Source organism: Lontra canadensis, unplaced genomic scaffold (genome assembly GCF_010015895.1).
Source record: "Lontra canadensis isolate GAN:19392208 unplaced genomic scaffold, GSC_riverotter_1.0 scaffold65, whole genome shotgun sequence".
NCBI lineage: Eukaryota > Metazoa > Chordata > Mammalia > Carnivora > Mustelidae > Lontra > Lontra canadensis.
This window is the reverse complement of record NW_022631059.1, coordinates 4,623,524-4,638,764: the sequence shown is the minus strand read 5'-3', so window position 1 is coordinate 4,638,764 and position 15,241 is coordinate 4,623,524. Positions and strand designations below refer to the sequence as shown.

Here is a 15,241-nt window from a genome sequence, read left to right as displayed (position 1 = left end):
ATAAAAATAGAGAATCCCTCAAAATGACCCCAAATATACTGTCTGATCACCCTTGAAGTTCTGCACTTGTCCCTGGCAAGAACTGGGCATTCCCCTACTGCCCTGAACTCCATCCATCACCCGGGGTGGCTGTGAATTAACATTGCTGGGAACAGCCCTCACATGGACCCCTAAATGCTTCCAACCTCTCCCCCCGGTGAGTGCTTGTGGGTTTCCACATGCCCCCTAGCTCTTCCTTGTCTCATAATTTCCTGCCTGCAAACAACACGTATGTGTGTGTGTTCCGAAGACAACACCACTGCTGCTTCCCAGGGAGCTGGCTCTGCTCGCCAATGCCGGCACCACGAGGGGAAAGCTAGCTCAAGCCCAGTGCATCAGGCACCCCCATCCGTCAAGGGCAGCTCGTGGTCATGCAGATGCAAGTAATTAGTTTCTCCAGGTCATTTTTAAAGTCTTATTTTTATACTCATCATCCCTTTAGGAAAAAAATTACGAAGGCAAGCAGGGAAGCAGCAATGTCTTGCAGAGAGCCCTTCAGGGAGAACTGACACTGGGTTTCAGCCGGGCTCTTCCCCTGGGTGACCCTCGGCATACCGCGTGTGACCCGGGGGGCCTGGGCTCCTTCCTCCTCAGAGAGCCAACGAGGCTACATGTCTACCATACTCCACAGAATTAGGACCCCAAGGGACGGGGAGATTACGAGGAAAGATAAAAAAATATTTACCCATCACTGCGAGAATACCCAGTGTCAAGCCTCCAGACGGTACCCCTGAACCCGAGAAACCCAGACTATTGCTCCGGTTGTCCACGGACTCTTTCCACAGCCCGGGCTTTAAGAATTGCTTTGAAGAGGGAAGGTTTGTTTTTCCTTTTTAATCCTTCTTCCTACCTTTAGAAAATCATACAGGTGTTTAAGAATTCCTATTCGTACTTCATCCAGGTCCTTTAAAAATCCATTGAAGACGGGCACCAGGTCAGCAGCCGTGAGCTGGTCCCCGAGAATCACAGCCAGCTCGTGGATGGAGAAGGCCAGGGTCCGACGCACTTTCCACTGACAGTGCGCAGGAGGACAGACAAACCACAGAAAGCAAGCACAAGGCCACATTACCAAGATTAAGTGGCGTTTCTAGAATAAACCTGATGCTGCCTGGGAACAGGCCGCCAAGGGCTTCGCCTCATCGGAGCCCCGTCAATATGCCAATGGCACCCGCAGCCAGTGAGCCCCACGCGCTCCCCTTTTCCTCCCCAGCAGACGGCCCGCCCCATTTCCGTGGGTGCCTCTGAAAGGGCTCCTTTTACCTGCACATCAGAAGCCAGCGTTTCGTATGTATCTCTCAGGCAGTGCCAATTTTGCCTGCCCAGGGTGAGCGCCACCCCTGGGAGGCTGTAGGCGCAGTGTTTGGCTATGTCAATATCGACGGTCTGGGCGCGAGCGGGGTCGGTCATCGACACGTACTGATCTAGCAGGGGCTGAGGTATTATGTCCTGGGAAACAGTGGAGAAGGAAACCATCATGCTGGCAGGGAAGAAGGAGAGCGCTCGGGAGAAACAAGGAGTCTGGGATTTGGGGGAGAAAACCACAAAGCAGAGACGTCAGGGGAAGATGAGGCCTTCCGAAAAGCTCGGGGCTCTGGATGGGTGGCCTTCTTGGTCTGCAGGTGAAATTTTCAACTTGGACCGAACGATGTTAAAGCAAGGCCCACGCTCATCTTTTCTCACTTCGTCTAACATTTGATGGCTCAGAGGACAGTCTGGGCACCAAGGCTGGGTTAAGTCTGATGCATACAGCTCTTGAGAATGGAAACGATCTGATCTTTTCTCGTAGCTGCCCAGCACCCAGAGCCCCGGCTGGGACATGCTGACTGTCAATGGCTTTTTCCAGCTGACGGGACAGCACCTTCCTGTGACATCACCCACTTACCTTCTCTTCTGTCAGGACAAGGCGATACGATAATTTCAAACATTTAAGACATCTTACATAGCACAAGAGCCTATCCACAAGATAAAACAAAGCCAAACATAGGTCAATCAAAGAATCTGTCAAAAACTTTTCAGATTACGACAAAAACAAAAACAAAAACAAAAACCAACCCTGAAATGACTTGTAGAGATAGACACTAAATACAAATGCAACGCACAGGTGTCAGGGTTTCTCCTATTTGACTTGCTTTATTAAATACTGTTCTAGATTGTTCGAAAGATTTTAGCACTCCTTTAAAATCTGTTGTTTTTTTAGTAAGTTAGAGAGGAAATATTAGCAACACAAAGAAGGAGTGAAGATATGTCATTAATATTGACGGAAGAAAAATATCTGGTTCCCATGGCCATTCATAAATTTAACTCCCAGAAAAGGTGACATTTTGAGCTGCTTTTCTTTTCAAGGAACAAACCTGTAATTTAGACTTATTCTCCTTAATTGGGGTGGGGAAATGCCTCTGCTCCGTCTCCAGACCGTCAACAGCTCCACCGCAGGGTCGGCTGGGGTCCTGCAGAGTTGATCGGACACGTTACCAACTTACCCCAAACACGGAGCCATCCTATCATTCTCCCTCCAAGAATCCGCTTTCGGTGCTGGAAATGACCACTGCAGACCAAGATGAGCATTTCCCTGGGAGTCAGGGGTCTCTCTCAGATGTTAAAAAAGACAACTGCACAGGTATGGAGGGTGTGGTCAGTGATTTTAAGGGCCAAGGCAAACAGATACCATGCATTTTTTCACCTCAAGACTGCTTGAGGCCTTTAGAGAAGACAGGTGGGTGTCTGTGAGAAGCCACCACTTGAGTCTGCACTGACCACTCTTTAAGGCCTAAGGTCCCAGGATGGTTAACCAACCCCCTTGTAAGAGTCACACAATGAAGACACAAACCACGCAGACGGCAGGGCAAGCAAGCGCGTCCAGTATTTCTGGGGAGCTGGAGACACGCAGCAATGTGGACCCGTCGGGGCAGATGGACAGACAAGGGGAAGACCTGTCTAATTTGGGGGAAGACATGGCCCATAAAGGAGTATTTACCTGGAAAACTATCCTCGATTTTCACATGTACAAACACTTCTAATGTCTGCTGATGAACCTTTACAGTAGGTTAATAATTAATATGAGAAAGAACACTCAACAGGGACATACCAGTCTCTGGTCATTGATTACATTAGCGGAGATGAACCTGACCTTCTCCTCCACCCATCATATGGGTTCCCACGTGCACTTGAAATGTCATACTGTCTACCAGCTTAATGGATCCTGACAAATCAGCTCAATATATGATCCAGGAACGTCGATTAATACACCGATAGATGCTTCGTTTGCTCTGAGGCATGCTACCACAGCCTTCAGTTCCCAATATTTTCACTGAAATATACTGCTTATTTTAATAGAGGACAGGATAAAACAGAAATATTTGGGCATGATAACCTAAGACCTCGATTTCTCCAAGTTCATAACTTCATATACATTAATGTGTAATATCACTGTTCTTCTTTCGGGAGTTAATCTGATTCCAGAGTTTTTAGTGCAGTTGGCATTGTGAGGTCGTCTCCCCAGAAAGCCACCGGGCAGTCAAAAGACACCAGTGAGAAGCAACCAACACCCCCCACACATCCCCCGCAAAGGGCATCTCGAGACTCAGGTGGTGTGCTAAGAAGGCAGGGCAGAAAAGCAGCGAGCAGGGTCAATGCCAAAGAGCTGCACTAACCAGCCACCTGGCCTCAGCCACTCTTCCGTCGTCTCTGCGAGATGACACGATCCTCATCAACTAAGCTCTGGGAGTTTTTTGGTCCCTTTTCCTTCTTTTGCAACTGGAAGCATCCTGACTGCTCCCGTGGAACTGGAGAAGCAAGCCGCAAATTCAAGGGCCCTGACATCTCACAACATAAACCAAAGGTCGGCTTGCGTGAGCCCTTCAAAAATCTTTCAGGCAACAGAGCCAACTTGGAGGAACCTGCTCGTTCCCCTTCCTCTCACTTCTGCACGTGACGAAGAAGCCCCAGTCCGATCAGGTCTCCACTCCGGTGGACATAGCCATGCCTTTCTACCTAACCTGTGATTTCCACATTCTAGGCAACATGGGTAACAACCATTTTCTTGCCTGTTTCTGAAAATAAACCAGCAAAATAGACTACCCCCTCATTTTATACGAATCAAAGACAACCATCACAAACTCCTAAACATTTTATATTCAGGCTTCTAAGTGGGTCTTTTGTTTTGTTTTATTGGCACAGGCCTAGACGGGAAGGGAGGTGATAAGTTCATTCTGTTGCTAGGATCCAGTTATCCATTGCACGGATGGTGGAACAATCAGTACTCTGGCCTTAGAGACCACGGGCTTGAAGAGATGATCCACCACGGCACAGGAAATGAGGAGATGCCCACACGCCCAGGACTTGATGATCTTGGACCCCACCCTGATTTTAATTCTCTAGTCTCGCCCTGACCTGGGTAAGACCCCAGCTCAAAGCGGTCAGAGCCGGTCACTAGGAGTTAGGAAGGCATCAGAGCCTCCTGCCCTCGTGAGCTGGAAAGCTATGGAGACTGCCAGAGCCAGCGAGCCTCGGGCCCCCTCCCCTTCCTGGATGCCCAGTCCCTGCCTCACGGGACGAGTTCCAGGCTGCAGGATAAAAGCTGCTGAGCTGCTTTTCAAGTCTCCCCTCTAACGGCAGGCCAGTACCTCTACTGGGGTGACCCCGTGCCTAATGAGCGCCTCCGGAGCGAGGGCTGGACGTGGCGGTCTGCCTGCTGAGGCCGAGGCTGGCTTTCAGCTCTAGGGGCCACAGAACCTGCCTTGGAAAGCAACAGGGAAACTGGCACATATATGGTCAATCCCCACAAAGACCTGAGACAACATCTTTGAAGAAGGCGCTTGTGGGTCTCCCCACTCCGTTTTGGTGGAGGACGGTCAAGGTTACCAATCACCTGATCGGTTGCTTGTCTAGGTATCCAAAACATGACCCTAAGAATAAAATTAAAGTTGCCATTTATCATCTCTGCCAGGATATAGTAATAAAAGAAAATGCGGCTCTGTGATTTCTGTCACGCCCTCCGTGGCAGAGGGACAGGGCAAACACTTACTGTGCTTTGTAACGTCCTGGGCTCGGAGGGCTCCTTCCGCACTGAGGAAGCCGAGAGAGCTGTGGGATTGTCAGACGCAGGGCCGGGAGCTGCGACGGACCCCTCGCTCCTACCTTCGGTGCCCTGGTGCTCAGGCTCACCCACAGAGTCAAGCTGTGCGGCTCTCAGAGCAGCTGATAAGACCTGGACCTGAGCTGCAGGGAGAGAAGTTTGAAGAATTTTAATAACTTTATTTGGTTGGTAGGGATTCACTTGAGAAGGATCTTTGCAACAAGCCAGTCTGGAAGCAGGTGCGCCACACACACACGCACCGTCAACACATCTGTCCTGGCAGTGGGCGGGCCCTGGAGTCCCAGAATGAGCTCTCTGGGAGGTGGTGATATTTAAGGCCATTAACTTTAACTATTCCAACTAAACGCCAGCCATGCACAGAGCATCAAATCTGAACTCGAAACGCCTCAATGAGGACAATCAGAGTTCGCCTCCATCATCTCTCACAGAAAGACAACACGCTGTTCCCAAAGGCCAATGTCTGGGAGGTCCACCCACTCGGTGAGGGGGTCCTGCTCCCCCCCACCAAATACCCCAGAAATCGATCCATCTCCGTGCACAGAAATGAGTACAGATCTCGTTCACCAAGCCCCAAAGACTATTCATTTGTCCACAGCATGACTGCCCAAGACCCTCCTAACAGCAGAGATGACATATTTCACACACCTTTCTGTAAAAACAATCTAATGTCTGTCTCCAGATACACACACACACACACACACACACACAAAATAGTGCCTACATCCTGCTTTCTACAAGTTAACTTCAACAGAGCTCAAGATTCACTAAAATGTTTAGAGTTCGTAGCTAACTCCCCACTCAGCCCAGGACAAGATCCCACCTCCCTAGTGCAACCCACCAGGGCCTTCCCAATGGCCCGAGTCACGTCTCCAGCTGCAGCCAGTCCACAAATCCCCAACATGCTGTTTATTTCTGAAACTTCTGGGGTCACGGATCCCTCTGAGCTCTGATGAAAACTATGGAAATGAGGCACGCACATACATGCAAGATTTTACAAACGGTTTCAAGGGCCTGAAGGAACCCTCTGAAACTCATCCCTCTCCATTCTCTGCAGTGCGATCCTAGCTGTCATCTTTTGGGGCCCACATGAAATGCCTCCCGCTCTGCAAGGTCTTCTCCCGGACACTCCCTCTGGCCCCAGGTATCCTGCCCTGTGCTGGCACAGTGCGTCACACTGCCTCCCGTCCCAGCCCCCGCCACAGCCTGTGCTAGTGGTAGTGTATGGAGCTCCTTCCACGAAACCATGTGCCTGTCACTGCTGCCTAGCACCCGGCCTGGGGCCCAGCACTAACATGAACGCCGCCTTAGAAATGTGGTTTCCAAAAACAGACCTTTGTCTATAGCTATTAGAAGTGATATGTTACATGTGCTCATTCCTTCGGCAACCATTGACTTAATTTCCTTTATAAATTTAAAGAGAAAGAATAATCACAGGGCTAACTTGATTTTCACATTTCCTTTCCCGAAAGCTTCACAAATCTTTGCCCGGCAACAGCAGCAAGTGTTGTTTTTCCCGATCTCCCCAACCCAAGGAAGAATACAAATATAGCACCGTTTAGAGCAGGAAGAGGCGTGATAATGGATATGGATCATGAGGCCTGGCTCCCAGATCAGACGCTCAGTGGGAGCACTAGTCATAACATGAAAAACACCCCAAAGAAGAAGTTGTACTTTCCCTTGCTGTACAAAGACAAAAACCTTAAAGTTTGGTTCAGGGCTGAGTTAATAAGCTCCGAAAGGAGCATCATCCTTAGTTGTTCGTACCTAGAAAAAGCCCCATCACATAGGAAGTGATGTAAGAGCGTCCGAGGAGCTAATAAAATTTCCAGCGCTACAGATACACCCCCACGCTACCTGCCATTCTAGCTGAGCGACCTTCAGCCTCGCACAGCTGCCCTGCACAGAGGTCCCCAGGGCTCCGGCGGTGCTGAGGCCGAGAGACCCTCTCCTGGCCATCTGTGCACAGTGGACACGAAGCGAGCACACAACACACACGCACGCACACGTACACGCAGGCGCAGCGGCACACGGGCCTAGCCAGCACACAACCCCCAGATACCCTGTTTCCTCCTCCATCATGGGAGACAATGCTTACCTTGAACATCGGGATCATTCATCAGATGCTCCTGCAAACTATCAAGGACTTTCTGAATCTCGCTCCTGGCCATGCAGCTGTGCTGCACAGTCTCGGGCCTGCTACAGCCCTTCTCCTGGGGCCTAGCCTCACTCAGAAGCAGCTCTAGGTCCTCGCTTATGTCAGGGAGAGGAGTTCGCCAATAAAAGAAATTATTGAATACATCCTCAGGAACCCCTGGGCAGGTAGAGGAGCCTGGTCCAGGGAGGCTGTGGATGGGGAGGTCACTCCCAGCAGGGAGCTTCAAGGACGCACTGGTCTCTGGGGAAAGCCTGGTCAACTCGGCTCCAGCCAAGGCAGAGTCTTCTACTGAGTCTGCCATGAGGCCATCAGAGCTAATGACCCGCTGGAAATCACCGGTTCCCGTTGGCGTGCCTCCCGTGGGCAGGTCTGGCTCCGTGTGCACCGGCTTCGTGGAACTAAGGGAAGATGGAGGGGAGTACTTTTAGCGCCATGTAATGGACTGGAAGTAAAATGGGAAAACGTGAGCCCCACATCCTCCCAAGCCCTGTCCTCCTCTCTACCTGGCTATCCAACCTCTTAGGGCCAGAAGCTCATAACCTCACAAGAGCATAAAAGGTCCAGTCAGCCCCCGCTGCCCCCCTCCTCGGGAGTATTATGCGTGCTGAAAATGCCATGCAGAAGTTCAGCCGATCTCTCCGTTCTGTCCAAGGGGTGGGTAAGCCCTGGCGTCTGCAGTCACGGCCTCAGTGGGCAGAATACAGGCACTCCCTGCCGTCAGTACCTCCACCAGGGGGCAGCCACCGGGACACGAAAGCCACCGAAACCACTGGGAGAGTTCGGAGGAGGAGGTGCCGCACACAGGCCAGACACCAGCAGGAGCTCAGTGAATTTAGGTGGAGATGGACGGAGGGGAGGGAGCACCAATGGTGAAAAGATGTATACCCTCTGAGCTGTACGTCACTACCCTCCTGCTCCGCTAGGACATTAGCACGGGAGAGCCGCTTAGCGATGACCTCAGACGGTCTGGCTGGTGTGTACCCATCAACCTCCGAGGAAAGATGAAGAACTCCAAGATCAATCACTAGAACTTACTAGAAAGGCGGGATAGCATCCACTAATGGTGGGTCAGGACTGTCACCTGTCCGTGCAGATAACATCCTGGGTTTATGGGCATGTGACACCAGGCACAAACAGCCATTTGGGAGACCTCACATCTTGCCTATGTAAATTATCCAAAGAACTTCATTAATCAAAAAGTAAGAGAAAGTTTCCTTACAGGTTATTTAATCACTACCCTCAATGAATATTTTATCTAAATTTAGGAGACACAGTAGCTTCATTATTTATAACCCAGTAGTCATGTTTCAAAATCATTATTGCAATTACTTTTGCTTCTTTACATAATTAAAGCTCTAATATCCCATCTTGCCCAGAAGGTCACTGTTACTAAAACTCCAGACAAGATAATTGCTAAAATTTTAGGTGGACGCTTGAGGTGCCGTGCGGGCCCTGGTAATTATCCTGCTTGGAGCTCACCAGGCTGAGAAAGTGTTGCCACAACTGCCTGCACGGGGGGCTCCAGAGGGGAGATCAGAGTCCAAATCCTGAGCCGGTGGTCGGATGCTTAGGGTGCCATCTTCTCGAATGTAGAGGCCGGCCCTGGAGGGGTTCGCGAAGGTGGAAATGAAGGGGCCCAGGGATTGGAAGGCGGCCTGGCGCACCTGCAAACAGAGAGCACAGCGCAGTGAACGTGCCATTGGCCAGGTCTGACCCCCGACCGGGCAGCTGGCCGACCGCCTGGGCAAGTCGCTGTCTGCCGAGTTATGTCCCAGCAGATTTACTGCTGTCTGAGTTGTCCTCCAAATCCCAAATCAACTATTTGCAACAGAAAATCAAGAAAAGCTTAGTACCACTGCACAGTTTTTATACTTTTGGAATTTTAATTCCACATCAAATAAGTCCAGACTCCATAAAGCGCCTGAGTAGACCACTACTGATCGTGACGGGCACGTGTGTGAAAGGAACAGCGAAGGGAACTCTCCAGTTAGTGTTTCCCTGCTCACTTGTTTCACTGCTCTTTCATGGCCGGTCACCACAAACGTGAGGGTGCGCACCACCTTCTTCACAGGCACCCAGGCTTTGGAGATTTCAAGTGCTCTGATCCCCATGAGGTCTAAGTAAGCCAAGTAGGAACCGAAAAGACAAAATACACAGTCCCAAGTCCAGAGGCCAAGCTGAGGCGGTCGGGGAGCGGCGGCTGGCAGCCAGCACCGCCGAGCCGCCCACACTTACCCATCGGCAGGGGTCGCTGATGAGCTTGATGAATAGGGGTGACAGCTGGGCTCTGCGGACCTCGGGGGACGCGCTGTAGGACACGGCCATGAAGCACTCTGCGCAGGCTTTTCGCATCCCCCAAACACTGTCTGAGCAGAGCTCGAAAAACTTTGGTATCTACCAAAGCAAATAAAATCATGCTACTCAAACTTGGTTACCCTGAGGAAGGGCAGAACCTTTTCTAATGATGTAATTAAGGCAGAACCATAAATATATGGGAAATATATACTAGTCTAAAAGGAATCATTTGAGACAAAGAGAAATGATGGTAAGAAGAATAAAGAAACATTTCCTTTACCTCTGAATTCTAATAAACGACTTGGTTAAAAGGCTAATACTCACATAGCAAGTGCTATGTGAATTACATAGAGAAAAACTGTGAGATGACTTTGAGATCGAGTAGATATCCCAACTAGCTCACCCATCCAGGTAGTAGGATCTTTGAGTGGGGTCCTTTAGTAATAGAAGGTATATTGTAAAAAACTGATAGTAAAGCAAATAATTCCTGTTCACAGAAATGCAAATTGTGCCCCACGGAATGCACTTGATTCTCACCCTGGATGCGGAGCAGGTCGGAATCCCCGCGAGGTCATCTCGGTCTCCCCCGGTCTGACCGCACCTGTGCGGCACTTTGAGTTCTCCATTAAGCCGGGTGTTGGACCCTACTGTTTCCCTCGTGAATAAATGACTTAAATAAAGTCTTTGGCATGTTCTATCTATAGGAAGGTCATGATCACATCGTCTTTTAAAATTTATCCTTTAATGGGGCACCCGGGTGGCTCAGTCGGTTAAGCGTCTGACTCTTGATTTTGGCTCAGGTCATGATCTCACTCAGGGTCGTGAGATCGAGCCCCACGTCAGGCTCTGCACTGGGCGTGCAGCCTGCTTAAGATTCTCTCTCTCTCCCTCTGCCCATTCCCCCGGCTCCCATGCTCTCTTTCTCAAAAATAAATAAATACATACATACACACATAAATAAATAAATAAATAAATAAATAAAATTTATCATTTAAAAATGAGGCTGTTTTTTATATCCTAATGTAAAATCATCAGCCAAAATGATCCACAAATGGGAACATATACTCATGGAAATGTCTGCCCACGGGAAGATTGGTATGTCGGCCACTGCTGTTCTTCCTTCAGCTACATTAAGTGAAAGACAACACTTGCTGTACATTCAGAACAACAACAACAAATTATTTTGGGGTCGTAACTATGTTGACATGGCTTGCACTTGAAATAAAATAAAATGAGCTTCTGAAGTTAAATTTAAAAATCAATTTAAAGAGTATGCTCTTTTGAGGTTAAATTCTAACCATACAGGTTAGATGTCCCGACCAATAAAAATCCTGTCCAATAAACGTCCAATAAAAATACAGGTTGGATAGCCTGTCAAATAAAAGTGGTAAGCACTCAGCATAGCTCTGCGTAGGCACCAGGGAAACAGAGATGAACATGATAAGGTGAAGATCCCACATCAGCAAAACTATAATGAGGTGTGATAAGAGACAAGCACGTACTCTGAGCAAAATGTTATGGGGATGCTGAAAAGGGAGAAATTAATTCTCTCTGGCACAGTGGGTAGATGAGTCTAGACAAGGAGAGAACTTGACAGAGGCATATGCACCTTCAAGCTGGGTTTGAAGTGTGAGTTGGGTCCCACCAGGTGGGGAAGACACTGGAAAGAGAGGGGCAGTAATGAGCAGAGGTGTGGAAGGGGGAAAAGCAGGAAGCCTCAAGGGAGCTGACAAGCCACCCGCCGGCTAGTGAAATGCTTCTCTGCCCTGCTGTGCATCAGAATCACGAGGGGGTTTATCAGAAATGCAGACCCCTGGGCTTTATCTGCCTCCCTGCCTCCCTGCCCATCCCATGATTCAGATGCGTGGCCAAAGGTGAGACCTGCCCAGGCCGGCGCAGTGTTAAGACCTGAGGAAGGCAGCTGGCGGCGAGGCTGGAAAAGCACTTATGAGGGGACTCAGAAGGCCAAAAAGGGTCTGGATTTTAACCTGTAACCCAGAAAAACCCCACTTGTCTTGATGACCAGGAGTGAGATGGTAGAGCAGTGTTCTAGAAAGAGCAGTGGAAAAGAGACAGACAGAGTGGCTTCGACAGTGAGAAGAAACCAGGGAAAGCGATCAGTTAGGAGGCGACAGCAAAAGCCCACAGGAAAGTGGGCTGGGGTGACGTCCATGTTGTTCCATGGACCAGCTGCCTAATGCTTATGAAAAACGTTGGCTTTGGAAGTCAAGAAATTTAGAACTGATGAATGCAAAATTGAGCTGTCATTCCAAAGTAACAGATTCATAAATATAAAACTTCAAACCGATTTTAAAAGTGCCCTAAGAAATGCACTATAGCAAATACGAGTGGCAAAACTTCACATACCAAAAATTTCTCAGTGGCTTCTTGTCCAACGGCATGACAAATATCACCAAAATTTGTAGCACACACCTTAAAAAAGGCAAGAGGCATACCCATTATTCTCTGCTTCCTTTTTGTCTTACCAAATTGTGACAGCTAACAAGAAGCCTCGGGGGCAATGACCCCTCTAGTCGGGCGACCAGCAGGCACTTACCGAGCCCGCCGCCCACACGGCCCAGCCTAGTGCCTCCGGTGCATTGGAAACCGAAAATTTACAACACAGTACCAAATCCCTGCACTTTCTGGCTCCTAATTGATCTCAATACATAATGCATTTGGTTAGCAATAAAGCGAAAGAGACCCTTAACATTCTCTGCATGGCAAATGAGGCCTATCTTTCTTGCCGATGAGTCATGAGGAGAGACTAGAGGGAAGAGGACCAGTCACGCAGCACGGAGGGGGAGGACGAGGACAGGGAGGCTGTTGGGGGAGATGTCTAGTGGCCTTAGAAAGGGTTAGGTAAGAATCTGGTAACCAAATGAACAAGCGACTAAAAGGGAAAGGGAGGCAAGGGCTGGCTTTAGAGGGTATGGCCAAGGTAAGAGGGTCCCAGAGCACAGCAGGCCGGGTATTGAAAGACCAAGCATGTCAGGGTGACGGCATCTAACTGCAACCAGCAAGGTCGCAGAGCTGGTCCTCCCATGTCTAACAGCAATGGGCTTCCTCTCACAGGATCTCGTCTCCAGGTCCCTACATGTGCCCTGGTTTCAGTAAAAATGGGCAACACTGCTCACACATTTGCCTCACTCAGGTCACAGGGGCCACATGTCTCTTCAAGCCTGTATCTACTGAAGAAGTCAGGACACTTCCAAGGAAACAATTTTGAACTGTCTAACGTTCTGAATTTTTCAAGTTTTGAGACTGTATGTTCCAACCTTCCGAACTTGAAAGAACTTCCCGTCACCACACAATTCGCAGAATCGAGGGAGCAGCAGGCGTTCAACGGTGCTCTTACTCAGCACGGAAACCAGTTTGCAGATTAGCTATAGATAAGAGAAAAATTAGAGTCACTTGAAATACCAAAGCACGTGTATTGCACGTAACACTAATTAAATTCCAAAAGCTGATATTCAAAATATTGCCAAAACAGCTAGGAAGTAAACACAGAGAACACCTTCCTTTGAGTTTTGTCAAGTGATAGGATCAATAGAAGGCTAAGAATTCCTCAAGGTTTACTCCAATAAGAGTCCGTCTAAGGCTCAAGAGTCGCCATTTGCCAGGCACCCAGCGTACATCTGAAACATCAACGAACACTGTGTGTGCACTGACCGTTTCACCTTCCCCAAACCCTATGACCTGGGTATGACCGATCCTCACTTTTGCAGATAAGGACACTCCAAGAGGTTTAAGTGATATGAACAAAACCCCGCAGTGCTGAGGCGGGATGCACAGTGACAGCTGCTCAGAGAGTAAAAATGACTGGTAGGCAAGCCAGCAACTGCCCTACTGGGTATTCACCCCCAAAATACAAAAACAGGGGTGACTGGGTGGCTCAGTGGGTTGGGCCTCTGCCTTCAGCTCAGGTCATGATCTCGGGGTCCTGGGATCGAGCCCTGCATCGGGCTCTCTGCTCGGCGGGAGGACTGCTTCCCCCTCTCTCTCTGCCTGCCTCTCTGCCTACTTGTGATCTCTCTCCCTCTCTCTCTGTCAAATAAATAAATAAAATCTTAAAAAAAAAACACAAAATACAAAAACAGTAATTCAAGTGGATACATGCACCTACAGACTATGTTTATTGCAGCATTATTTACAACCAAAGTATGGGAGCAGCCCAAATGTTCACTGACTGTATACTGTATAGATGACTGTATACAGAAGATGTGGGGTGTGTGTGTGTGTGTGCATATCATGTATATACACACATATATATACATGAAGGAATATTACACAGCCATCAAAAAGAAAGAAATCTTGCCATTTGCAATGATGTGGATGGAGCTAGAGGGTGTAACGCTAGGTGAAATAAGTCAGAGAAAGACAAATACCATATCATTTCACTCATATGTGAAATTTAAGACAAATGAGCAAAGGAAAAAAAGAGAGAAGCAAAACCACGAAACAGACTCTTCCTAACTATACAGAACAAACTGATGGTCACCAGAGGGGAGTTGGGTGGGGGGATGGGGAAATACAGGTGATACGGGTGAAGGAGTACACTTGTCACGATGAAGAACACTGAATGTTGTATGGAAGAGCTGAGTCACTGGATTGTATGTCTGAAACTAACATTACACTGTATGTTAATATACTGCAATTAAAATAAAATAAATAAAACAAGAAGAAAATGTCTGGTAGGCACTGGAGAGTGACCAAGTGCTGGTGGAAACTACCGGAAAGCAAATCCTTAAGAGAAGGAGCCATGCTGCGGAAAAGGTGCATTGCTCCTGCTTTTCTGTCCAAGTGCACCCCCTGTTCTGCATGGCTACGCAGTGTGGCTGGACCCCAGCAGAAGTTACAGCTTTTTTCTGGCCTGGAAAGTCAGAGAACGAAGAGTGAGGTTGCCAAAGCAGCCAAAACGTGAGGGTAGAAATCCTGGGAAGGAAGGAAGGAGGAAGCTAAAAAAGGGAGAGCCCCCAAATCTGTGATTAAATACCACTCTAATCTGTGGCTGAATTCGGAGCCGTGCATACACAGAGGAGATAGTGAGGTTCATAGGAAAAAGTCAATTGCTTGAAGGCAGAAGGAACTTAGTGCTTTCAGCTGCTGGCTATTATAGAAGAAAGAGAATCTGAACTCTTTGCTAGAACAAAGTCAACACTCTTCTGAAGAAAATAACAGAATCCAGAGTTTCTACAGTGTTTCATCAGGAAGCTAATAAGAGGCAATAAAAAATTCATAGACATTACACTTATCATGATGAACACTGAGTAATGTATAGAATTGCTGAATCACTACAATGTTCATCTGAAACTAATATAACTCTGTGTGTTAATTACAGTGGAATTAAAATTTAAAACTTTTAACATTGAAAAAAAAAAACAGGTATCTAGGAAAAAAAATCCATAGACATGAGAGGAAATAGGAAAATGTGACCCATAGCCAAGAAAAATGTCAGTAGAAACAAACTCACAGAAGATCCAGACATTAGCATTAGCAGACTTTAAAAAGGTTTTAATGCAGCTGTTTTAAGTACACTCAAAGACCAAGAGGAAATAGTCAACTGCATGAACAGAAAGGAAGTCTCATCAAAGAAATGGAAACTATAAAAAAGAATCAATCAAGCCTGTTGGTAATAACACAGTAACTTGGTCCAA

General features: G+C 48.2%; 1 protein-coding gene across 1 annotated transcript in view; it reads right to left on the bottom strand.

Moving 5' to 3' along the window:
- The window catches only part of LOC116880098 (serine/threonine-protein phosphatase 4 regulatory subunit 1-like), a 79,878-nt gene that overhangs the window by 7,541 nt on the left and 57,096 nt on the right, over positions 1 to 15,241 (bottom strand). Inside the window, exons 7-15 of the mRNA XM_032878907.1 lie at positions 12,863 to 12,970; positions 11,952 to 12,017; positions 9,525 to 9,683; positions 8,769 to 8,953; positions 7,230 to 7,687; positions 5,063 to 5,256; positions 2,391 to 2,486; positions 1,300 to 1,485; positions 890 to 1,051 (exon numbers count right to left, since the gene is read on the bottom strand). Of these exons, the coding sequence (XP_032734798.1) occupies positions 890 to 1,051; positions 1,300 to 1,485; positions 2,391 to 2,486; positions 5,063 to 5,256; positions 7,230 to 7,687; positions 8,769 to 8,953; positions 9,525 to 9,683; positions 11,952 to 12,017; positions 12,863 to 12,970 (1,614 nt within the window). The remainder of the gene's footprint in view (positions 1 to 889; positions 1,052 to 1,299; positions 1,486 to 2,390; positions 2,487 to 5,062; positions 5,257 to 7,229; positions 7,688 to 8,768; positions 8,954 to 9,524; positions 9,684 to 11,951; positions 12,018 to 12,862; positions 12,971 to 15,241) is intronic.